The 23,635-nt window shown below is 50.0% G+C and overlaps 4 protein-coding genes across 23 annotated transcripts; 3 read left to right on the top strand and 1 right to left on the bottom strand.

Annotated features, from left to right (window-relative positions):
- Positions 1-1,013: 1,013 nt before the first annotated feature.
- MDP1 (magnesium dependent phosphatase 1) lies at positions 1,014-2,495 on the top strand. 2 transcript variants are annotated; one of them, XM_003128546.5, is made up of 6 exons: positions 1,014-1,132; positions 1,248-1,308; positions 1,382-1,492; positions 1,822-1,929; positions 2,039-2,124; positions 2,287-2,495. In XM_003128546.5, the coding sequence occupies exons 1-6, from the start codon at positions 1,096-1,098 to the stop codon at positions 2,376-2,378; spliced, it is 495 nt and encodes a 164-aa protein (XP_003128594.1). In that variant the 5' UTR covers positions 1,014-1,095; the 3' UTR covers positions 2,379-2,495. The 2 variants fall into 2 exon arrangements, with proteins under 2 accessions (XP_003128594.1, XP_084825256.1); XM_084969130.1 differs by lacking the exons at positions 1,822-1,929; positions 2,039-2,124.
- A 459-nt stretch (positions 2,496-2,954) lies between these two features.
- Positions 2,955-7,345, top strand: CHMP4A (charged multivesicular body protein 4A). 2 transcript variants are annotated; one of them, XM_021099213.2, is made up of 6 exons: positions 2,955-3,076; positions 4,856-5,005; positions 5,090-5,267; positions 6,184-6,298; positions 6,446-6,581; positions 6,996-7,345. In XM_021099213.2, the coding sequence occupies exons 1-6, from the start codon at positions 3,016-3,018 to the stop codon at positions 7,052-7,054; spliced, it is 699 nt and encodes a 232-aa protein (XP_020954872.1). In that variant the 5' UTR covers positions 2,955-3,015; the 3' UTR covers positions 7,055-7,345. The 2 variants fall into 2 exon arrangements, with proteins under 2 accessions (XP_020954872.1, XP_003128593.4); XM_003128545.6 differs by having other exon boundaries at positions 2,955-3,046.
- Positions 7,346-8,472: 1,127 nt separating this feature from the next.
- Positions 8,473-17,792, bottom strand: TSSK4 (testis specific serine kinase 4). Of its 10 annotated transcripts, none has more exons than XM_003128547.5 (5): positions 17,130-17,792; positions 10,514-11,053; positions 9,971-10,185; positions 9,192-9,555; positions 8,473-8,757 (listed from the first exon to the last, which is right to left on the bottom strand). In XM_003128547.5, the coding sequence occupies exons 2-5, from the start codon at positions 10,736-10,738 to the stop codon at positions 8,575-8,577; spliced, it is 987 nt and encodes a 328-aa protein (XP_003128595.1). In that variant the 5' UTR covers positions 10,739-11,053; positions 17,130-17,792; the 3' UTR covers positions 8,473-8,574.
- On the top strand, positions 17,530-23,571 carry TM9SF1 (transmembrane 9 superfamily member 1). Of its 9 annotated transcripts, none has more exons than XR_014810782.1 (6): positions 17,530-18,027; positions 18,448-18,805; positions 19,851-20,472; positions 20,769-20,954; positions 21,397-22,343; positions 22,911-23,571. XR_014810782.1 is itself a non-coding variant. In XM_084969096.1 (6 exons), the coding sequence occupies exons 2-6, from the start codon at positions 18,464-18,466 to the stop codon at positions 23,302-23,304; spliced, it is 1,818 nt and encodes a 605-aa protein (XP_084825222.1). In that variant the 5' UTR covers positions 17,530-18,027; positions 18,433-18,463; the 3' UTR covers positions 23,305-23,571. The 9 variants fall into 9 exon arrangements, 5 of the variants coding, with proteins under 5 accessions (XP_084825222.1, XP_013833643.1, XP_013833644.1 ...); XR_014810781.1 differs by having other exon boundaries at positions 17,530-17,814; XM_084969096.1 differs by having other exon boundaries at positions 18,433-18,805; positions 22,070-22,343.
- The last annotated feature ends 64 nt before the right edge of the window (positions 23,572-23,635 follow it).

Below are 23,635 nucleotides of genomic sequence, written 5' to 3' on the forward strand. Positions count from 1 at the left end.
TCCCCAAACTGGCGATTACATATCCGTCAGCATCCTACTGATGTGGGTGGTAGAAAACAGGAGAGTGAATTTTCTCCCACTGTGACCCTACTGAACATTTATTTGAGCCTGGTTCAAGAAAGGCCCCGAGAGGCGGAGTTCCCATCGTGGCGCAGTGGTTAATGAATCCGACTAGGAACCATGAGGTTGCTGGTTCGGTCCCTGCCCTTGCTCAGTGGGTTAATGATCCGGCGTTGCCGTGAGCTGTGGTGTAGGTTGCAGACGCGGCTCGGATCCCGCGTTGCTGTGGCTCTGGCGTAGGCCGGTGGCTACAGCTCCGATTAGACCCCTAGCCTGGGAACCTCCATATGCCTAGGGAGCGGCCCAAGAAATAGCAACAACAACAGGACCAAAAAAAAAAAAAGAAAGGCCCCGAGAGGCGTTCCCTTCATGGCACAGCGGAAACGAATCCAACTAGGAACCATGAGCTTGCGGGTTTGATCTCCGGCCTCACTCACTGGGTTACGGATCCGGCATTGCCATGAGCTGTGGAGTAGGTCAAGAGGTGGCTCAGATCTGGCATTGCTGTGGCTCTTGCATAGGCCAGCAGCAACAGCTCCGACTGGACTCCTAGCCTGGGAACCTCCATGTGCCGTGGGCGTGGCCCTAAGAAGACAAAAGAGGGGGGCTTTTACGGTTGGAATATTGCTGAGGCTTCTGGGTTCTGTACAGTGGAGAGATTCATTAGGGAAAGTAAGTGACAAGCTGTGATGGATCTCTGTGAGATAAAAAGAGAGCCAGCAGAATGGGCTCCCCTTCCTTGGCTCCTCTAGTTCAGTAGAAGCTGGCGAGGCCGGGTGGGGTGGAGAAGAAGGAAGAAAATCCCTTGAAGAGTCTTGAGGACCGCTGCGGTTCTGTGAGCAGTTGCGTTGGAGTTTTGCTGCGGTTCTTCCCCCTCCACCACCAGAAGGCGCTCCTGCGCTGTCTCCGGGCCGACCGCCCCAGCCCCGCTTGGCGACGCTCTAGTCAACGCTTCTCTAAGGTCAGCCGGTTGACCGCCAAGCCGCAAGAGAAAGCCCAGCCAGCCTCGGGGCGTGCATCTTGCCGACGCGAGTCATGGAGCGTCTCCCAAAGCTCGCAGTCTTCGATCTGGGTGAGGGACCGGACTGGGGAGAGTTTCAGATTGGCGCTCTCTTTCTCCAACCCCAGTTGCTGCTCTCGAGGCCCTGCGCCCGCTCAGGCTGAGCCCTCCCCCTCCTTCCTCGTAGATTACACGCTCTGGCCGTTCTGGGTGGACACGCATGTAGACCCCCCGTTCCACAAGAGCAGGTGAGACAGGGCCCAGGAGGCCTGGGGCCGGGCAGAGCCCTGCGGGAGCTGATCGCCCTCTCTCCCTCTCCAGTGATGGAACTATACGAGACAGGCGCGGCCAAACCGTCCGACTGTACCCAGAGGTGCCTGAGGTCCTGGAAAGATTGCAGGGCCTGGGGGTTCCCGTCGCGGCAGCTTCACGGTAAGAAGAGCATCTGAAAATACTGTCCGTGTAATGCTGACAAATGCATGCACAGGCAGACTTACCGTGTAACCCCTTGGCTACAAAAATTTAGGTGGTCCAAATTTGAAGGTATTTCCATATTTTCCGAATTGTACCCACTCCTGTGCCTTTTGTTTACTGGCTCAGTGCCACCTCTGTCAGATAGGAAGGATATGGAGTTGAATAAAGGCCAAGGTGTCTACCCATGCTGGAAGAATAGCAAGTCAGTTTCCCCCAGGTTACACATAACTTCCCTTGCAGCCCTGGCCTTCCACTCTCCTGATCCCACCTACTATGCCTTTTTGCAGGACAGGTGAGGTTGAAGGAGCCAACCAGCTGCTGGAGCTCTTCGACCTGGTCAGACATTTTGTTCATCGGGAAATCTATCCAGGCAGCAAGGTCACGCACTTTGAGAGGTACACGGACATAAGGGGAGAAGCAGGGAGAGAGAAAACCAGAAAGGCTGGAAGAGCTAAGAAGCCATTGAGGTTATTACCCACCCCAACCACTGCCTGTCTTGCACAGGTTGCATCGGAAAACTGGAGTTCCTTTCTCCCAGATGATCTTCTTTGATGATGAGAAGCGGAATATTGTAGACGTCAGCAAACTAGGTACTGAGTGGTGAGGATAGCCGTTTGGGGAGTGAGAAGAAAGGTTCCTAAGAGGGAAAGGGTTAGGTAGCTATGTACTGAATGGATAGTTTGCATGCATGTGACACCCCAAAGAGGTCAGTCACAATAAGCCTGATGAAATGTGGCTTCTTTTCTTTCTAGGTGTTGCCTGTGTTCATGTCCAGAATGGAATGAACCTTCAGACCCTAACTCAAGGATTAGAGGTGTTTGCAAAGGCCCAGGCTGGACTCTGAGGTCCAGTCTTGTGGATGAGCCTCTTTGGAGGCATAGAACTGAGAGGAAATCAGGAGGGCATTTTCAGGTGCATTTGTAAATTATTATTAAAGTGTATTTGTTTGTGGCACAAGAAATCTTACCCAGTGTGGGCTATTTTTCTGTTTTTCCAGTGTATGACCCCAGGGTGGGCCATCTGGAGATGCCAAGGCACTGGACTGCATCAAGTTCTGCCTTTTAAACGTGTGGCAAACCCAAGACTGTGATCCCCTTGTGCTCGCCCCATCTCCACCCCTGTCCTAAGCATTGTCAAGGGCAAGAAGAGCTCTTTCACTGGCCCCAAGTATTGGGATACATTACCCTGCACATTTCCTTCCAGGAAACCAAGACTTTGTTCTGGGGGTAGGGGTGGGGCGCCGTTTTTATATAGTGGGAAACTAAGCAGCGGCTTTAAGACAAGCATGGGTTTGGGGCTGGTGTTTTGGGTCACACGTGACAGCAGTGGTCTCCCTGGCGCTTGCTGATGATGTCTCCGTGGCGCTCCAAGGAGGGATTGGCCAAAGCCGGTCTCTAAGCAATGAGCGCAGCACCCTCCCAGAAGCAAGGCGGAAGCGCGCCGAACGCGGTGGGGCGGAGGCGGGAGAAGCGAGACGCGCGATGAGTGGTCTCGGCCGGCTCTTCGGGAGGGGTGAGCCCGAGCGAGACTGGTCACCGGGAGGTGCGGGCCGCAGGGGGCGGGGGAAGACCCAGGAGACGCCGTCCCGAAAACCCCGCTGGGCCAGCAGGCGCCGCCTTGTCAGGGCGCCTGGCTCCGGCTGCCTGCCTTCCCCCAGCTCCGAGGGAAGAGCTGGAGGCCGGGAGGGGGCGCGAGTGGAGGGCGTGGCGACTGTGCAGGCTGCCGGTGGTGAGGCTTGCGGGACGAGTTCCTGCCTGTCAGCATTCAGTCCTTTCCAAATCACTGGCGCTTACTTTATGCTGGGCCACAGGCAATCTGAAGTGACTGAAGAAAGCTTGCCTTCTTGAAGTTCTTCGGTGGGGGAGGAAAGCAAGCAAAAACTGGCATTTACAGTATAGTGTAGCAACTCCGTGATGACATGTTCCTAAAAACCAGGGGCCCACAAAAGAAGCAGGCGTGGCGGGTGGTGATCCAGAAGGCTAGAAGTATGCCAGGTGGAGGATTGAGGTTCTCCAGGAAGAGGTAACTGTGTGCAAATCAGAAGCAGGGAAAAGTATGGTATATTTAGGGAAACGAGTTTAGGCTGCCCTGGAAGTTAGTGTGTGCATACGTAGTGAGTGAAGGAGTGCACATGTGTGTAGTGAAGAGAAAAGTGGACATGTGGATGGAGAGGTTAACAAGGGCCACGTTGCAAAGGACCTTGCATGTCTTGTAAAAAGCGTTTTTGGGAGAGTTCCTGTCGTGGCACAGCAGAAACGAATCTGACTAGGGACTATGAGGGTCCAAACCTTGGCCCTGCTGAGTGGGTTAAGGATCTGGCGTTGCTGTGGCTGTGGTGTAGGCCGCCAGCTGTAGCTCCAATTATAGACCCCTAGCCTGGGAACCTCCATATGCTGTGGGTGTGGCCCTAAAAAGAAGAAATAATAATAATCAAAGTTTTTTGAGACTTCCAGTTGTTGGCTAAGCCAGTTAAGGACCAGATGTTGTCTCTGTAAGGGTTCAATCCCTGGCCTTGCTCACTGGATTAAGGATCTGGCATTGCTGCAGGTTGCAACATAGGTCACAAATGCTGCTCAGATCTGATGTTGCCATAACTGTGGCTTAGGCCTTCGGCTACAGCTCCAATTAGACACCTGGCCTGGGAACATTCATATGTCACAGGCATGGCCATCAAAAGGAAAAAGAAAAAGGGTTTTGGATTTTATCCTGTAGGCAATGGAGAATATGGAACGATATTAAGCAGGCAGGGGCCATCAGATTTTTTTTTTTTTTTAATAAATCTGTTAGAGGTGCAGGAGATGAAGGGAGAAGTTGAGAAGAGGTTTTTTTTTCTCTAGCCCTCTGCGATTTCCATATGTGGCAGGTGTGGCCGTAAAGAGGAAAAAAAAAAAGCAAGTGAACTCTGGTGGAGGACATGATAATGAAGAAGTTATGCATGTGTGGGTTTAGGGAGTGTAAACTTCCACTCAGTTTGCTGTGAACTCAAAACTGCTCTAAAGAATAGTCTATTTGGAGGAAGAAGAAAAATAAGACTGGGAGTGACTTGAAAGGTAGCTTGGAATAGCAAAAGAATGCTGACCTTGTAAGTTATACTGCCGCCTTTCAATTCCTGAGCAATCTCTTACTCCTGGTGATCTTCAGACCAAAATGTTAACCTCCTTGTGCCTTGTGTATTTGTAAGGTGGAGATACTACTTTGGTTGTAGACAGTCATTTGGGGATTTGTAATAACGTGGTCAATTGCGTAGCACCTCCTATATACTCAGTGATCAGTGGCTAATATTTGTCCTTCGCACAACATGGGCTTCCTCACGGATTCCAGGGAAGAAGGAGAAGGGGCCAACCCCTGAAGAGGCAATACAGAAACTGAAGGAGACAGAGAAAATATTGATCAAGAAACAGGAGTTTCTGGAGCAGAAGATTCAACAGGAGCTACAAACCGCCAAGAAGCATGGGACCAAGAATAAGAGAGGTAATGGGGGGAAAGGCACCAACAGGGAGGGCCTGGTGGGAAGCTGAGGCTTCTGGCTCTGATGTTCAGTGTGGACTGGGTCAGCCGCCCTACAGGCTTTGCGGAGAAAGAAGAGGTTGGAACGGCAGCTGGCACAAACCGACGGGACGTTATCCACCCTGGAGTTTCAGCGTGAAGCCATTGAGAATGCCACCACCAATGCAGAAGTGCTTCGTACCATGGAGATTGCTGCCCAAGGCATGAAGAAGGCCTACCAGGACATGTGGGTATGGGGGGGAGGGCAGGAGGGGGCCCAGGCACTGGTAGCTTGGTATTGTACTTTGAACTTTAAAACCTCTCCGAATGTGGGAGTTCCTGTCGTGCAATGGAAACAAATCCACTAGGAACCATGAGGTTGCGGGTTTCATTCTTGTCCTCCCTCAGTGAGTTAAGGATCTGGCATTGCCGTGAGCTATGGTGTAGGTCACAGACGCAGCTTAGATCTGGCATTGTTGTGGTGTAGGCTGGCAGCTGTAGCTCCGATTGGACCCCTAGCCTGAGAATCTCCATATGCCGCAAGTGCAGCCCTGAAAAGCGCAAAAAAAAAAAAAAAAAAAAAACAATAACAAAAAACCCTCTCCAAATGTGAATTTGAAGTAGAGACTCCTGTGCTGGCTAGCCATCTATCAGCCTCCTCGTTTGTTGCAATACCATCTCTTTATTGGTTGGGGCATTCTAGGGAGGAAAGATGATTCTCCTCATTTTTAAAGATCCTTCAGGAGCTCCTGCTATGATGCAACGGAATTGGTGGCATCTTGGGAGCGCTGGAATGTGAGTTCGATTCCTGGCCTGGCACAGCGGGTTAAGGCTCCAGCATTGCCATAGCTTCAGCTTAGGTCAAGACTGTGGCTCAGATCTGTTCCCTGGACGGGGAACTCCATATGCTTCGGGGTGGCCAAAAATGAAAAAGAGAAAAAAAGACCCTTCAGAGAGTGCAACCGATCCTCCCCATTGTGGCTTCTTGCCATTTCTCAGCCCAGACTTGCCTCTTTGCACTTTTCCAGGGGTCTCTTTTACCTGGTAGCCATGGATTTATCAGTCTGAAGCCACAGGCAAGAGGGACATCATATGAGATGAAAAAGTCTGGGGAGATGGGGATTGTCACCTCATTTCTGGGCTACTATATATCTTATTCTCAGGGACATTGACAAGGTGGATGAACTGATGGCTGACATCACAGAACAACAGGAGGTGGCCCAGCAGATCTCAGATGCCATTTCTCGGCCCATGGGCTTTGGAGATGATGTGGATGAGGTGATTGGGAGTGAGGAGTTGGGAATACTGGAGAAAGCGTGCCTGGGAAAATCATGGGGCGGGTTTGGGGTGCTCCAAAAGTGGGATGTTTTTGGAAGTAGAATTTTCCTTTCTTCGTCTTGAGTTGTCTTATCATCCCATATCCAGGATGAACTGTTGGAGGAACTAGAGGAGCTCGAGCAGGAGGAATTGGCCCAAGAATTGTTACAAGTGGGCGAAAAGGCAGAGGAACCCCCAATCAAACTTCCCAGTGTACCCTCTACACATCTGCCTGCAGAGCCAGGTACCCAGGGCTGTTCTATCTTCTCAAGGATTTGACAGGGTGGGATATATATGGGGCAAAATTATTCCTCATCTATCCTGCCTCAAAGATTCCAGGCAGAGAGGGCTGCTGCTGAAGTTGTACAGGTTGTTGACTGCATAAGGGTACCTGGCTGTAAGGGATTGGGGACTGAAATCCAGCCTGTGCTTCACTTAGCAAACTGTGTCCCCTGGTCTGGGGCTGCAGATGCTGGGAGAAAAGTACCTTCTGATTTGCCCGAAGGTGCTGATTTAGCAGCAGCCCAGAAAGCAAGACCACACCCTTGGCTTCTTTGCTGGGAGAGAGCATTCTGAAGACTCTGGGTGTTGTAGCAGGGATGGTTGGAAGTTGCTTAGGTCTTAACACTTCTTTCTCTGGGTGTCCTTGTCCCCAAAGCTCCCAAAGCAGATGAAGATGAAGAAGAACTAAAGCAGTTGGCTGAATGGGTGTCCTGATGAGTCTGGGCTTGTCTACCCAATGCTGCCTACGTTGTTCTCTTTTCCTTAAGTGCCAAGTGCTGAGCTAAAGGAACCTAGCCTTGTTGGGAGGTCCTGCTGAGGGTGGCAGTATGACCCTGTGTGAGAAAAGGGTCTGTTGCCCTCCCATCCCTGGCTCAACTCTGAAGAAGGATCTCGGTGTGGGAGGAGCCCCTGGGCTCCCTTCGATAGCAGTTACAGTGCCCTTGTTCCCAATAAAATGGGGCAGATGGAATCCTAGTGCTAATACTGCCTTGTCTAAACCTGAAATTCGTCTGCTGGTCCTTGGAGCTTTGTTTCAAGAAATGGCTAATAATGAGCATACTGAAGGGGAGTTGGCACCTAGAACAAATGGGAGCTTCCAATATCTTAATCTCTGTTCCAGGCAGATATTGTTCCATCTTTCCAGCTGGTTTGTCCTAGAGTTGCCAAGTGCTGAGGGTGAGGAAACTGCCATCTCTTATTTATCCTAGAATCATGTGGCTCTGTCCCTGAGTCCTCCCCCATCACTTTTCACCCAGTCGTGCCTCTGCCAAGAGAGCACCATGATTTACCACCCATTTTCCTTTGACAAAGCCTATTTTCAAGGACAGGAAAGGGGGAGGGGGGCAAGTAGCTTTCCCTTTTCTGGAACGCATAGTTAATAGGCTTGGTGTGAACTGTCACTTGCATGTGTAGGAGCAATAATGAGATGGGCCATGAGTCACTGCGATTGTTTCAGTAGTGGTTAAGGTGGCATTTGGAGGAGGAAGGAACCACCTCCTTGATACCCATTTCTAAAAGAAGGGATAGGAGTTCCCATTGTGGCTCAGTGGTAACAAACCTGACTAGTATCCATGAGGACACGGGTTCGATCCCTGGCCTCACTCAGCAGGTTAAAGGATCTGGCGTTGCTGTGAGCTGTGGTGCAGGTTGCAGATGAGGCTCTGATCTGGCGTTGCTCTGGTGTAAGCCGGCAGCTGCAGCTCTGATTTGACCCCTAGCCTGGGAACCTCCGTATGCTGCTGTGTGGCCCTACAAAACAAAAAAATAATAATAGATAAATAAAAGAAGGAACAGTGCCGTCCCTTTGGACTATACACAGGCAGAGCCATGACTAAGCAGAGCAACCAAGGGCCTCCACCCCACTGCTTGAACATTTAGAGCTCACAGAGATATAAAATAATGAGCATGTACTCAGCCAGAATGATGAAGCTTCCCCAAAGCAGGTGCAACCTCTGAGCATGCCCGCGCCGCCCCCAATGAGCCCCATATGAGCTACAGTGTAGATTACAGTGTCGACTTGACCCTTGTCAAAATGACTGGTTCAGGCTTGGAGCAGAAATCCACCTCTTACCCTTGGCGGTGTTCCCTGCTAAAGTTTCCCTGAAGAATGAATGTTCTTTGACTCCAGCTGATGAAACTAAAACACAATTAGATTTATTTTTGGTATAAAAGATTTTTAGCCCCAGACCCTCCTGTTTTGCTCCCTCTCCACCCCCTCCCTCCCTCAGCCACTTTCAGGTACTAATTTCCAAGGACTGGTGACGATGAGTGGTGCTGGGGGGCTGGCACATGGCCTCGAGCAGCCTGATCTCATGGGTGGCTTGCTCAGGCTGAAACTTGAGCACCCAGGGATCCTTGATGATGTCCAGGATGGTGGCACGCTTGGTGGCTTGGCGTAGCGTCTGGAGGACCAGGTTCTAGGGCAGGGGAGAGAGAGGTCTTGGCTGAGCTGGCCCCCCATTGTGCTACACAGGCAATGAGCAGCTGGACCTAAGAAAGAAGCAGGATAGCCCATCACACCACTCTGGTGAAAAGGAGTGTGACCCTGACTTTACCCTGAAAAGCCTCCTGTCTGCTCAGAAAGCCCACACCTTGAGGGAAGGGGGAGGAAGTGTTCCTTGAGGGGAATCCTCTCAGAATCCCCTTCTGGCCTAAGGAGATAGAGGCTGAAACCTGCTCATCACCCACATGCCAGGGGTTGGCCCTTGGAGCCCTCCCACTATTCTAGGGCAGGGTAAGGGGGTGCGATGGCTCTGAAAGGACAGCCTTCCCTCGGGTTGGGAGGCCTAGGTTGGTAGCCCCTCCCTGTGGGTCACCCCTGAGGCCTTAGCCCTCCTGGGGGAGCCAGCACCTTGCACTCCTGGGAGATGGCATAGCTAGGTGGAAAAGTGACCTCCTTCTGAGTCTCTTTCAGTAACTTCTTGAGATTGGTGTCATCAAAGGGCAGACGGGCGACCACTAGAGTGTAGAGGATGACACCCATGCTCCAGGTGTCAGACAGGAAAGGGTTGTAGGGCAAGCCTAGCAAGATCTCCGGGCAGGCATAGGCAAAGCTGCCACAGTAGGTCTGGCTGAGGTGGTTAAAGCAGTTCATTTGGCGATAGGAAGGGCTACTCCGCACAGGCTGGTTAGAAGGCACCATCTTGGCGAAGCCAAAGTCCGATATCTTCACATTCTCCCGCTTGTCCAGCAGCAGGTTCTCCAACTTTAAGTCCCTACCAGCAGCAGAAAGGCTGGGGGTCAGGAGAGGGCTTAGCGTTAGACCCGGAGCTGAAGGGCCGGGGGTCAGAGGCTAGAGGTGAGGAGAGGCAAAGCGGGGAGAGAGATGCCATTATGAAGACACAGGGCAGAGAGGAAGGAAAGCCACAGAGCTATGAGCAGAGCCCACAGGGGAGAAAGGATGGTGCCTGAGGACCACTAGGAGCTCACCATCACTTTTAATAAAGTGCTGTGCTCACAGTGGGTACTTAATAAATGTTCTTGACCAGGTGACTAAAATAAAGTGGATGAATGGGTGTAGATACTGCAGGGAGAGGAGAAGCGAAGGAAAAAAGAGGACAGAAAATGGGAGATGTGCATCAAACCCCCTTGAGAGCCCAAAGGCCCCAGTCGGGGTGGCAGCGCCCTCACCGGTGCACGATGCCCTTGCTGTGCAGGTAGGCAATGCCCAGGGTCATCTGGGAGAACCACTTGCCAGCAAGGGGCTCAGAGCAGGCCCCGTAGCGCTGGATCCACTCAAGGACGTCACCACCCTGAGCCAGCTCCAGGATGATGTACACTCGGGACGTGGTCTCGATGGCCTGATAGAAGTTGATGAGGTACTTGTGCCGCAGGACCTTCATCACCTGCCCCGGGAGAGGGATCCATCACACACAGGCAGGGAGAGCCCCGGCTGTGCTCCCAGCCCTCTCCTACTCTCCTACGGCTACTTTCTTGGAACTTTGCAACAGGAACAAACCCCAGAGGGCCGATGGCCTATGGGCAAACCTGTGCTTTGCACTCTACCTTTTTGAGAGCCTGGAGGTGAGGTGGAAAGAGACGGAGTTAACATCAAGTCATTTTGCTAGCTGCCCGCTGAGTCATTCGGTTGACTCCACCCGCTCCCAACCATACCCCTTCTGGGAAGCCTTGAGCAGCTTGGTACCTGTTCCCTCTTCTAGCCCCCTTTCCAACCTGTATCTCACGGGGCAGGAACTTGTTAAGATAGTCCTCAGAGGCCTTCTTTTTTGAGATGATCTTGACAGCCACCATGACCTTCTGCTTTGTGTAGTAAGCTTCATACACTGTTCCATAGGAGCCATTGCCAATGACCTTGCCCACTTCGTAACCATACTCCTCCATGACGGAGCGATAGGCTGTGGCGGGTGGTGCTGATTCCAAGGTGTCTCCCTTCCCCATGATGTCGGGCTTGCTGAGACCAGGGAGCTTTGCTACGGAAAAGCCTCCTGTCTGCTCAGAAAGCCAACACCTTGAGCCGCTGAAGGCTAGGGTGCCAAAATGAAGTTAGTCTCCAAAAGCTTGCCTGTGTAGTCACACAAGTTTGGGATGCTGGGCTCAGCTCGCCACTAGGAACTTGGAGGAGGAAGAAGAGAGAAGCGGTTCTTTTTGTCTCCACTGGCTGTTGTTACTTCTTTCTCTTGGTTACGGAACTCCCCAAGGTTCCATGTTCCACACACATCATAATCCATCTTCTATCCACCACTGGCCACAAGGCTGGAGAAGGAAATGCAGTTTGGAACATATTTGTCGCTGGAGGCACCTTTGTAATCTGGTGAGAACCCCCTCCATGGATCTGGTCCTTTCAACCAGTCATGATTATTGAGCACCTGCTATGTGCCAGGCAGTGTGCTGAGTGCTGGGAGAAAATAACCAATAAGACCAATAGAGACCCTATGTTACTAGCATTTCTAATCAAGCATGAGAAACACCTAAGTGTGAAAATACTACAGAGAATTAAAATATTGTAGAAGCATATTTTAAGGAGTCGTAACATTAAATGTATTTCTTCCCCGCTAGTGAGGGGTGGGGTGTGGTGGTGGGTGGCTTAAAACAGCCTCCTTTTTTTTTTTTTTTTTTTTTTCTTTTTTAAAACAAATTGAGGAGTCCCCACCATGGCTCAGCAGTTAACAAACCTGACTAGCACCCATGAGGGCGTGGGTTTGATCCCTGGCCTTGCTCAGTGTGTTAAGGATCTGGTGTTGCTGTGGTGTAGGTTGCAGACGCGGCTCTGATCCCATGCTTCTGTGGCTCAAATTGGACCCCTAGCCTGGGAACGTCCATATGCTGCATATGTGGCCCTAAAGAGACAAAAAACAAAACAAGAAAACAAACAAAAAAACAAATTGAGCTAGACTCGGGTGGTTTGTCTGGTGGCATCATCTCAACTAGGATGGTTTGTTTCTGCACACAGCCTCCTTATTCATTAGACTAGGAGAGTTCCCTCACATAGTAGCATTGAATTTCAAGAGAAAAAATAAGCGGAAATTTCATGACCATTTAGAGGCCTACGCACCAAAATCACAAAGCATCATTTCCATACCTTTATAGGAGTAAAGATGGTTACAAGGATCACTCAGACTAAAGGGATGGTGATGCAGACTCCTCTTAACCTTGAAATGCATCTTATCTTGCCTTCCATGACCTTTATCTCTTTAGTTTTCCTTCCATCCCTCCAGCCATTCCTCAGGTTCCTTTGGATCCTTCCCTACCATCCATCCCTTAACTACACCCCGAGGGTTCTGTCATAGGCCTTATTTCCTCACTCTTACATCCTCCCTTAAGGATCTCATGGAAACCCTGTTATTTTTTAACTGATCTCTCCAGCAAGCCTTCTGTTCCCCTCCAGTAAACTGTTTGCCCTGAAGTGCAAGGAATAAAGCTGATTTTATTCCCATAAAAATTCAGTGCCTCCCCATTCTCCTCAGGATCAACTCCAAATTCTTTTATGTGGCTTCAAGATTTGATCCTGTTTACCTCTTCAGTTTTATCTCTTAACGTACATGCAATGCTCCAGCTAAACAATTGCTTTTCTTTCATTGTTCCCTCTGTTCTGGCAAACTCCTACTCTCCCGTCAGGATGTAGCTGATGAACTGTCTTGAAGAAGCCTTTACTGACTGCGCAAGCCCAAATTAGATGTTCCTCTCTCCTGCATGCTCCCACAGCCCCAAAACTTTTTCGAATGTAGTCTGTAATTGTTTTTCTTACTTGCCTCTCCCACTAGGCTAGAAGGCAGGCCAAGTGATGAGAGGAGGGAGGTGAAGTCAGAAATTTGAGAAGAATGCTTGCGGAGACGGGAGAACTGATTTAGAAAATGGGTGTAACTGGGCAGTATTAAGGGACCAACTGAGATTGGAGAACACAATTAATAGACACAAGGTTTTGGGTTTTGTGTGTGTCATTTTGCCTTTTTCTTGGGCCATTCCCGCAGCATATGGAGGTTCCCAGGCTAGGGGTCCAATCGGAGCTGTAGCCTCCCGCCTACGCCAGAGCCACAGCAATGAGGGATCCGAGCTGCATCTGCAACCTACACCACAGCTCACGGCAATGCCAGATCCTTAACCCGCTGAGCAAGGCCAGGGATTGAACCCGCAACCTCATGGTTCCTAGTTGGGATTCGTTAACCACTGAGCCATGACGGGAACTCCTTTTTTTTTTTTTTTTCTTTTCTTTTTTTTTTTTTTTTTTTTTTTGGTTGCGCCTGCAGCATGCATATGTTCCCAGGCTAGGGGATCAAACCCATGCCACAGCAGTGACCCAAGCCACAGCAGTGACACCACCAGATCCTTAACCCACTGTGCTACCAGGGAATTCCCAACAGACACACAATACTAACATATAGAGTGTTAAGATTACTTTAGCATCCTGAATATAGGTGCTGAATGTTGACATACGAATTGATCCAAGATTAAGGTTTCACTTGGCAGCTATAGTGAAAGAATAACAGGAGAGAGGCATCAAGAACATAGGCAAGAAGAGTTCCTGCTGTGGTGGAAGGGGATCAGCAGTGTCTCTGGGTTTGATGAGACACAGGTTTGATGCCCAACACAGTGGGTTAAGGATCCAGTACTGGTCGCAACTGCGGCTCGGATGTGATCCCTGGCCCAGGAGCTCCATATGCCGAGAGGTGGCTGAAAAAACAAAAAAGAGCACAGGCAAGAATGTGGCTGAAATGATGAAATGTAGACTCTAAGCTGTGTGGGTTAGGAAAGCTAGAAAAAGGCCAAAGGGCAGGGGAAGGGGTTGCAGGTCTCAGTGAACCAGAACACGCTTGGTGGGAATGACAGAGCACAAAAGGTTGTGGTCAGAGGGGTTATCTAGTTTTAAGATTTTTGGGAGGGTGAGCTGGCACACAGAAGAAAATAGGGAAGAATCAGATTTCTTTTACATTCCATCCTCCAAAACAAAAAACAAACTCCAACAGATTATGCCATAGGCTACTGGTAAATTCCCATTTACTGACAAACTGATCCTGCTGGCAGGATGGTTCTGAAGTCCTGTTGGAAGCCAGATCTACATCTTCAATCTTTCAAGGTGAGCAGTTGTCCAGGGCACACTGTGGTAAGGAGGCCCACCCAGCCCTGCCTGTCTTCTGCTCCCCCGGATAGCTCTGCTGGCAGCTCTGTTCTCATCATGTACAGCAGATAAACAGTCCATTCAAGGAATGTGTATTAAGCTGCCTCTTATACAAAAGCACTATTAGATCCAAAGGATCCCAAGATGAATAAATTATAGTCCTCCTCTAAGGACTTAGAAATTAGCAAGGGAGACAGACATAAGAAGTTAAAAAAAATAGTATGACTGGAGTTCCCGTCGTGGCGCAGTGCTTAACGAATCCGACTAGGAACCATGAGGTTTCGGGTTCGGTCCCTGCCCTTGCTCAGTGGGTTAACGATCCGGCGTTGCCGTGAGCTGTGGTGTAGGTTGCAGACGCGGCTCGGATCCCGAGTTGCTGTGGCTCTGGCGTAGGCCAGCGGCTACAGCTCCGATTAGACTCCTAGCCTGGGAACCTCCATATGCCGAGGGAGCGGCCCAAGAAATGGGAAAAAGACAAAAAAAGAAAAAAAAAAAAAAAGTATGACCAGATAAAGTCTGTAAATAAAGCCTGGAAGGAGCTTTCTAAGGGGAGGCTTTATAGAGAAGGTGGCATTTGCACAGTTCAAAAGAAGTATCCAGGCAGGTGAGTAGGGAATGGTAGACTGGACAGCCTAGGCAGAAGGAACTCTATAAAGCTTGCAAGCTTGAGAGGACAGGACAGTCAAGATTGCAATTTGAGGGAGTTCCCATCGTGGCACAGTGGTTAAACGAATCTGACTAGGAACCATGAGGTTTCGGGTTCGATCCCTGGCCTCTCTCAGTGAGTCAAGGATCGGCGTTGCCATGAGCCGTGCTGTAGGTTGCAGACATGGCTCAGATCAGGTTTGGCTGTGGCTGTGGTATAGGCCGGCAGCTGCAGCTCCAATTAGACCTCTAGCCTGGGAATCTCTATATGCCGCTAGTACAGCCCCAAAAAGCAAAAAAAAAAAAAAAAAAAAGATTTCAATTTGAGGAGTTTCTGCTGTAGCAAAATGGGTTAAGAATCCCATTTGGGTCACTATGGAGATTTTGATCCCATGGATTGATGGGTCTGGCACTGCTGCAGCTGAGGCATAGGTCGAAGCTGCGGCTCACATTTGATCCCTGGCCTGGGAACTTCCATATGCTGGGGGTGCAGCCATTTTATTTTATACACACACACACACACACACATATATATATATATTTTTTTTTTTGCTTTTTGCTTTTTTAGGGCCTCACCCAAGGCACATGGAGGTTCCCAGGCTAGGGATCCAACTGGAGCTACAGCTGCCAGCCTACATCACAGCCACAGCCACACCAGATCTGAGCCATGTATGCGACCTACACTACAGCTCACAGCAATGCCAGATCCTTAACCCACTGAGTGAGGCCAGGGATCAAACATGCAACCTCATGGTTCCTAGTCAGATTTGTTTCCGATGCGCCACGACAGGAACTCCTGGGTGCAGCCATTTATTTTTGTTTGTTTGTTTTTGTCTTTTTGCCTTTTCTAGGGCCGCTCCTGTGGCATATGGAGGTTCTCAGGCTAGGGGGCCTACGCCAGAGCCACAGCAACGTGGGATCTGAGTCGCGTCTGCGACCCACACCACAGCTTATGGCAACTCGGGATCCTTAACCCATTGAGCAAGGCCAGGGAGTGAACCTAAAACCTCATGGTTCCTAGTCAGATTCGTTAACCAATGAGCCACGACGGGAGCTCCTGGGTGCAGCCATTTAAAAAAAAAAAAAAAAGGTTTCAATTTAAAACTGGATGGGGTTCCAGAGGGAAAGGTATCCAGAGAAGTAATTTAGATCCATGTCTGGGAGGGCTAATATGCCAAACTTTCTGGACTCCTATATTACTCATAGTTAAATTCTGGTGTGCATCAAAATCATAGCTTGTTAAAAAATAGATGCCCAGTCCCCTCCTTCCCCAAGATCCTGATTTGGTGGAACCCAAGCACCTGTTTTTAATGTTTCTAGTTGAATATGTATGATGCACAACAGGATTTAAAAACCACTATTGCAAACTATTTATATAACACAAAAGCAGACTCACAGGTATAAGAGAATAAGCTAGTGGATATGGGGAGGGGGTGAGTGTGTGGGGGTGGCGATATAGGGGGAGAATGCAAGGTACAAACTATTGGGTGTAAGATAGGCTCAAGGATGTATTGCACAACATGGGAAATATAGCCAATATTTTGTAATAACTGCATATGGAAAGTAACATTTAAAACTTGTATTAAAAAAAAAAAAAAGAATCACTGCTGCAGGAAATAGGACATCCTTAAGATTAAAAAAGAAAAAAAATCCTTACAGCAGCAGTGTGGAAAATGGATCCAAGGGGAGAGGTGACTAAGAGGCTAGCAAGATGGTTGTCATATTTTAAGTGAGGGCATGGGGCCAGAACCTAGGCAGCATGGAGAGCAATTTCGAAGATATTTGAGAGAAAAGCAGAGGAACCTTGGTGGCACTGATTTTAGCGGTGGGGTGGGGGTGGGGCGGTGTGGTTAATTGTGAAAGAGGCCCAGGTTTAGAGACCAGATGATTGTCATATACAAGACTATCCCAAAGCCACTCTAGCTTACTTTTCTAATTACAAAATTCTTTGTCCAAAAATCTTAGTCTCCTACTTCCAGGATCTGAACCTCCTCCTGTGGAGAGGAGGGCTGAAGTGAGTAAATGAAGGACTTTTCAAGCCATAAGCAACTCGAGACTTGTAGCTGTCTTTACTCAGGGAGAGGGACCCCTAAGTCAGCTTCCCGACATGTTGCTCCCAGGGGGCCAAACGAAGTCACAGTCCTGGGTTTTGATCTCCAGGGTAATTTGCCTAATGGCAGATCCCTTGACAAATGAGTGTAAACTTTTCCAGAGTAATCTGCGATACAAAATTAAGAAAGGCAGAGTTCCCATCCTGGCGCAACGGAAACGAATCTGATTAGGAAGTGTGAGGTTTCGGGTTCCATCCCTGGCCTCGCTCAGTGGGTTAAGGACCCGGCGTTGCTGTCAGCTGTGGTGTAGGTTGCAGACACTGCTGGATCTGGCGTTGCTGTGGCTGTGGTGTAGGCTCCGATTAGACCCATAGCCTGGGAACCTCCATATGCCTCGGGTGCGGCCCTAAAAAGCAAAAACAAACAAACCCAAAAAACAAAATTAAGCGAGGCTCAAACACATACACACAGGTAAATAAAAATAAAGACACAGAAATCAAAGCATGTTGAGATTCTTTACCTGCAATTTACATTAAGTGTCAGGGTGCCCAACTCACGGGGTAAAAGTGCAAACATCCTATTTCTTTGCGTGCTTCTACACCAGACCTGGCCCAGGCTCAGCTATCGCTGGACACAGGACGGTCGTTAAAAGATCATGGCTCCAGTACAGTCTTCGGAAGATGTATCACATATTTGGTTTGGGGCGAGAGGCCACTCATGACGGTTGGTAGAGCAATAGTCAGGTGAGATCCAGACTCTGCGATCCTTTCATGGGCTGTGTCCTCGCTGTCCTAGCATAGCGACGCCCAAAGCCTCACACCCGCCCGGGCTGGGGGCCCTGAACCGCCTCTCGGGGCTTGGCCTCAGCAGTGGGTGGCGAGTCCCATTGGTTGAGCCCGCAAATGCTTCGGACGTACACCAGGTGTGGGCGCAGCCGCCGCCCGGGCTCGGTGTCCTGGGTAGTCACTGGGCGCGCTGCGGGAACTGTTCTCAGGCGTCCAACCCAAACCTTGCCGGGAACAGGCGGCCCGCTTGGCGGCGACTCTTATCCAAAAGGGGCGTCTGTGTCCCCAAAGCCAGTTCTCAACCGCAGCCCCCTCCCGGGGAAAGCGGGAAGGATTGGAACAGCAACGGCCGCGGGGGGGGCGTGGCCCCCTGCTGGCTCCAGGAAGGGGCCGAGGTCCCCGCGGGTGAAGGCGGAAGTGGTAAGACTGACGTGTCCTGAGCTGCCCTTCCGATCGCCTGGAGGGCCCCCTGCCAAGCGACAGGCTAGGCAAGCCTCGCGGGGGCTCCAGAGCCGGGCCCGGCCTCTGGCAGTGGAAAGCTCCTTGCAGAACCCTTAAGTGAGCTGGGAGCGGTGTCTCGCGGTGTGATCGCAGCCGCTGCGATCAGGCACTGCAGCGGCCAGCCCCGTGGAGGTCAGTCGTCGGGTCCTCTCCAGGCCCCCGCTAGCGCGCCGCTCTGGGGGAGACCCCGGCAAGAGCGCAAGGGCTGCTGCGGGGCGGCAGAGGCCGCTGGCGGCGCCTCGGCCAGCCCTTCCCGCGCGGAGAGCACCCTGGGGCTGCGGCGGGAAGGTGCGAGGCCGCGTGGCGTTGCCATGGAAACGGGCTGGGGCGCGCGGGGAGGTCCGGAGCAGAAGGGCTAGCAGAGGGGGTACCCCAGGTTGAGAAGACTAGGGAGCAGAGGCAGAGCCCAGTGTTCGGTTTAGAGACGTGGTGTGGTGTGGCGGTTGGGGAGGTGGCCTCCTGAGGGAGGGTCGGAAGGGCCAAGGGGAGGAATTGGAGCCATTGGGCGTCGTTTGACCCTGGTTCCGATAACTGCAGGATTCCCCCAAACAGGTTCCGCTGCCTAAGGATGACAGTTCTAGGGCACCTTCGAAGTTGGAGCTGCCGGTGGTTGCCACTCTTGCTGCTGCTGGGCACAGGCCGTGAGCCAGGGGTGGAAGGTGTGACACACTACAAGGCCGGCGACCCCGTCATTCTGTATGTCAACAAAGTGGGACCTTATCATAACCCTCAGGAGACTTACCACTACTATCAGCTTCCAGTATGCTGTCCTGAGAAGATTCGTCACAAAAGCCTTAGCCTGGGTGAAGTGCTGGATGGGGACCGAATGGCTGAGTCTTTGTACGAGATCCGCTTTCGGGAGAATGTGGAGAAGAGAATTCTATGCCACATGCAGCTCAATTCCGCGCAGGTCAGCCTCTCCACATTGACTAGAACTTAGCCCTCCCTGCCAGGGACTAATAACGTGCCTTTACGGTTTGCAAAGCAGCTTTGTGGAAATGGGCCGAGTTGATAATAACTACAACCCCTTGTGGCAGGCAGGGGAAATGGTATATTTGCATTTGATTAACAAAGAAACATAGTAACTTTTTCAGGACTACAGGGATAGTAAATTGCAGAGCTGATGTTGGTGCCCAGGGATCCAGACTCAGAGCTTCTCTGTTGGTAGTAGGGTACCAACTATCACTCCTATGTAGTCATGTCTTCCCACTCCTACCTCTCGGCATTTCCAACTGGCTCTTTTACACTCTACCTAATTTTCCCTGGCATACTTTTTTCTTCAGCAGTTCCTATCTCAATTTTTCCTTGGTCTACTCCAGACCTTCTTATGCCTTGCCCATCTCCTTTTTCTGGTTCTTAACCATGTCAATACTTGTTCATTTCAGAGAATCCCAGTTTACTGGGGTCTAACACAGTGGTTCTTTCTTTCTTTCTTTCTTTCTTTTTTGTTTTTTTTTTGTTTTTTTACAGCTATACTCACTGCATATGGAGGTTCCCACGCTAGGGGTCAGAGCTGTAGCTGCTGGCCTATGCCACAGACACAGCAACACAGGATCTAAGCAATATCTGCAACCTACACCACAGCTCATGGTAACACCAGATCCTTAACCCACTGAGCAAGGCCAGGGATCAAACCCGCATCCTCATGGATGCTAGTTGGGTTTGTTAACCACTGAGCCATGACAGAAACTCCCAACACAGTGATTCTGGACAGGAGGCAGTTTTGTCTCCCAAGAGACACTGGCAACATCTGGAGATATTTTGATTGTCATTACTGGAGGATGTTATTAACATCTAGTGAGAAAAAGCTGGGGCTGGAGCACTTTACAATGCATAGGATAACCTCCACAACAAAGAATTATCCAGCTCCAAATGTCAGTAGTGCTGAGGTTGAAACACAGCTCTAACTCAATGCCTTGGGAGGCCTTGTCTGATTCCTGACTTGTTCTTTGTAGGTGGAACAGCTGCGCCAGGCCATTGAGGAACTGTATTACTTTGAATTTGTGGTGGACGACTTACCAATCCGTGGCTTTGTGGGCTACATGGAGGAGAGTGGCTTCCTGCCTCACAGCCACAAGATAGGACTCTGGACCCATTTGGACTTCCACCTAGAATTCCACGGAGATCGAATTATATTTGCCAATGTCTCAGTGCGAGACGTCAAGCCCCACAGTTTAGATGGGTTACGGCCTGATGAGTTCCTAGGCCTCACCCACACCTACAGTGTGCGCTGGTCTGAGACTTCAGTCGAGCGTCGGAGTGACAGGCGCCGTGGTGATGATGGTGGTTTCTTTCCCCGAACGCTGGAAATCCATTGGTTGTCCATCATCAATTCCATGGTGCTTGTGTTTTTACTGGTGGGTTTTGTGGCTGTCATTCTCATGCGTGTACTTCGGAATGACCTGGCTCGTTACAACTTGGATGAGGAGACAACCTCAGGAGGTTCTGGTGATGACTTTGAACAAGGTGACAATGGCTGGAAAATTATCCATACAGATGTCTTCCGCTTCCCTCCATACCGTGGTCTGCTCTGTGCTGTGCTTGGTGTGGGTGCCCAGTTCCTGGCCCTTGGCACTGGTGAGGTGATAAAAGAAATTAATCAGGGATGTCTCCCAAGGGGTAGAACTAAGTAGGTGATTTGTTCGGAAGAGATCTCCGGATCTTCTCTTCTGTCCAAGGAGGGGAGCAGCCCTAAGGGGAGGGATGGCTCCAGCAAGGAGGGCTAGATTCTACTGTGGGTTTTCTGGACAACAAAATTGGGGGATATGGTTTTGCTGGAGGCCCTGTGACTGGGAGAAAGGGGGTGATTCCTCTGAAATTGCCAGAAAAGGGATAGGAGAGACCTAACACAGGCTTTCCACTACCACCTGCAGGCATCATTGTCATGGCGCTGCTAGGCATGTTCAATGTGCATCGTCACGGGGCCATTAACTCAGCAGCCATCTTGCTGTATGCCCTGACTTGCTGCATCTCTGGCTACGTGTCCAGCCACTTCTACCGGCAGATCGGAGGCGAGCGTTGGGTGTGGAACATCATTCTCACCACCAGTCTCTTCTCTGGTGAGGACTGCCCTTTCCCTGGTGGGCCAGTTTAGGAACTTCAAACACATTGTGGAGCCTGACAGAGTCAGTAAGGCTTTAAGGGAAGGAAATTAGGCAAAAGAAACAAGAAACTCAAAAGGCAAAAATGCAATTTTTTTTTTTTTTTTTTTTTTTTTGCAGTTAGAAACTAAGCCCATAAAATGTTCTAGGCAACGTGATAAGCTCTCGACATGCCTTCATCTCATTTAATCCTCACGTTGACTGTATGAAGTAGGTCATATTGTCTCTATTTTACACAGATGAGGAAATTGAACTTTAGGTAACTTGTCTGAGATTATCCTAAAAAGCAGTGAATCAGGTTTCAGCCCTTGGCAGTCAAATTCTAGAGCCTGTATTCTCAACCGTTACACTTGAGAATAATAACACTTTTTTCCCCCCTTTCTTTTTTGGTCACCCCAAGGCATACAGAGTTCCCGGGCAAGGGATCAGACCTGAGCTGCCACAGTTGTGACCTGCATCACAGCTGCAGCAACACCGGATCCTTTTAACCCACAGTGCCAGTCTGGGGATTGAACCTTGAGTCCTAGTACTACAGAGACACCACCAATCCCTTCGTGCCACAGTGGGAATTCCTGTAGTAACAGTCTAATTTTTTGATATTCCTTTTTTCTCCCAAGTTTTTTATTTTTGAAGTGGGCTACCCTACTGTAGCTTTCCAAGCCAGCTTGTCCTCTCAAAGCAGTAGTAATTTGCATTCTGAACCTTTTGTGTTTTCAACCCTAAGTGATTTATATTCTATCACATCTGTGTCTGAACCAGGGCTTTCTGAAAACAGGGCCTTAATTCAAAGGAATGTCTCATGCTAGGACTCAGCAACACCACAGCAGGACAGGCCTTGGAGGCAGGTGGATTTGTGTCACTCTCTGATCTATGTAATGGCTGCCTGGATCCTTAATGGATAAGGGTGGGGGGTGTTGGTAAGCTAAGGACCAAGGAACAAAAAGACATGAAGGGTGGAGTCAGCCTGGGAGCAGGATGTTTTATTCCTCACGCCTTTAAATCTAGTCTGATTAGGTGTTCCCAGGGATACAGCTCCTAGTGCTGACCCTCCCTCTGGGGGACCATCCCTGCAGTGCCTTTCTTCCTGACGTGGAGTGTCGTGAACTCCGTGCACTGGGCCAATGGTTCAACACAGGCTCTGCCAGCCACCACCATCCTGCTGCTTCTGACGGTTTGGCTGCTGGTGGGCTTTCCCCTCACTGTCATTGGAGGCATCTTCGGGAAGAACAATGCTAGCCTGTTTGATGCACCTTGTCGCACCAAGAACATCGCTCGGGAAATCCCGCCCCAGCCCTGGTACAAGTCTACTCTCATCCACATGACTGTTGGAGGCTTCCTGCCTTTCAGGTATCCTCCCTTTATTCCATGGCCATCACTCTCAGGTTCTTGGCCTTAACTTCCCTACTCACCCCATACCCTAACCCAGTATCAGGAGTAATCCCCAGTTCGGCTATTACCATTAAGAGATCACTAAGTGATTCCTCCTTTCTCTAAGCAGGACTGAGCTTGAATCAGTCAGTTCAAATATGAGGTTGTCTCACTTGTAAAGCTTTCCAGAGACATTGCTCCTTAAACCATCTTCCTCATTTCTGACTTTAGGGACACCATGTGGAGCTTAAAGCCCATTCGAATACTCATTCGGTTTGAGTGCCTCTCAGTACCAGGCAAATACAATGGGAAAGTAAAACAGATAAGATACCTGTTCTCAACCTACTAAAGATGTTCTTGAAATGAGAGCAGCTAATCATAGGTAAAAGAATCGCCATCAAGCCAGAAACTCCAGGGTAGGGAGTGGAGTGGACCTGCTTTCCACAGTGATCCAATAACATGGAGGGGTGGTGGCTGGATTTTTGCCTGGCCACTGCTGGCAACACACAGCCCTTTAATGCTGTGTATCGTCTCTTCTCTTCACAGTGCCATCTCTGTGGAGCTGTACTACATCTTTGCCACAGTGTGGGGTCGGGAGCAGTACACTTTGTATGGCATCCTCTTCTTCGTCTTCGCCATCCTGCTGAGTGTGGGGGCTTGCATCTCCATCGCACTCACCTACTTCCAGCTGTCTGGGGAGGATTACCGCTGGTGGTGGCGATCTGTGCTGAGTGTTGGCTCCACTGGGCTCTTCATCTTCCTCTACTCAGTTTTCTACTATGCCCGGCGCTCCAACATGTCAGGGGTAGTACAGACGGTAGAGTTCTTTGGCTACTCCTTACTCACTGGATACGTCTTCTTCCTCATGCTGGGCACCATCTCCTTTTTTTCTTCCCTAAAGTTCATCCGTTATATCTATGTTAACCTCAAGATGGACTGAGTTTGGGGTGGCAAAACTATTGCTCTTCTTTCCCTTTCTTCATACCCCATCGATCTCTTACCGTCATCTTTTCTGACTGAGTGAATGAGTTGTGTGATGGCTTTGTTGTCTTCCCCTTTGCCCTTTGGGCCTTCCTTCCCCAGGGAGGGCCTGGAAATTATAAGTCTCTATTATATAAGGAGTATATATTTGAACTTTTTAAGTTGCCTTTAGTTTTGCTCCTGATTTTTCTTTTTACAATGCCAAAATAAAATTTATTAAGAAAAAGGATACTGTAGTTGGAGGATTTGGTCTGGATATCGAAACGCGTGCCTTGCCATTAAGGGCACTG

The sequence above is a fragment of the Sus scrofa genome, chromosome 7, assembly GCF_054392235.1.
Source record: "Sus scrofa isolate SSC_HxYL_T2T_F1_AM1 chromosome 7, Sscrofa_HxYL_maternal_Yorkshire_Landrace_v2.0, whole genome shotgun sequence".
Classification (NCBI taxonomy): Eukaryota; Metazoa; Chordata; class Mammalia; order Artiodactyla; family Suidae; genus Sus; species Sus scrofa.

Coding starts and splice junctions, on each gene's coding strand:
- MDP1 (XM_003128546.5), top strand. CDS start 1,096: ATGGAGCGTCTCCCAAAGCTCGCAGTCTTCGATCTGG. Junction 1,133..1,247: donor GCTCGCAGTCTTCGATCTGG/GTGAGGGACCGG, acceptor CCTTCCTCGTAG/ATTACACGCTCTGGCCGTTC. Junction 2,125..2,286: donor TGTAGACGTCAGCAAACTAG/GTACTGAGTGGT, acceptor TTTTCTTTCTAG/GTGTTGCCTGTGTTCATGTC.
- CHMP4A (XM_021099213.2), top strand. CDS start 3,016: ATGAGTGGTCTCGGCCGGCTCTTCGGGAGGGGTGAGCCCGAGCGAGAC. Junction 3,077..4,855: donor GCGAGACTGGTCACCGGGAG/GTGCGGGCCGCA, acceptor CACGGATTCCAG/GGAAGAAGGAGAAGGGGCCA. Junction 6,582..6,995: donor ACATCTGCCTGCAGAGCCAG/GTACCCAGGGCT, acceptor TTGTCCCCAAAG/CTCCCAAAGCAGATGAAGAT.
- TSSK4 (XM_013978156.3), bottom strand. CDS start 10,738: ATGGGGAAGGGAGACACCTTGGAATCAGCACCACCCGCCACAGCCTAT. Junction 9,574..9,970: donor AGCAAGGGCATCGTGCACCG/GTGAGGGCGCTG, acceptor CCTGACCCCCAG/CCTTTCTGCTGCTGGTAGGG. Junction 8,758..9,191: donor CCATCTCCCAGGAGTGCAAG/GTGCTGGCTCCC, acceptor CCCCTGCCCTAG/AACCTGGTCCTCCAGACGCT.
- TM9SF1 (XM_084969096.1), top strand. CDS start 18,464: ATGACAGTTCTAGGGCACCTTCGAAGTTGGAGCTGCCGGTGGTTGCCA. Junction 18,806..19,850: donor TGCAGCTCAATTCCGCGCAG/GTCAGCCTCTCC, acceptor TGTTCTTTGTAG/GTGGAACAGCTGCGCCAGGC. Junction 20,955..22,069: donor CACCACCAGTCTCTTCTCTG/GTGAGGACTGCC, acceptor CCATCCCTGCAG/TGCCTTTCTTCCTGACGTGG.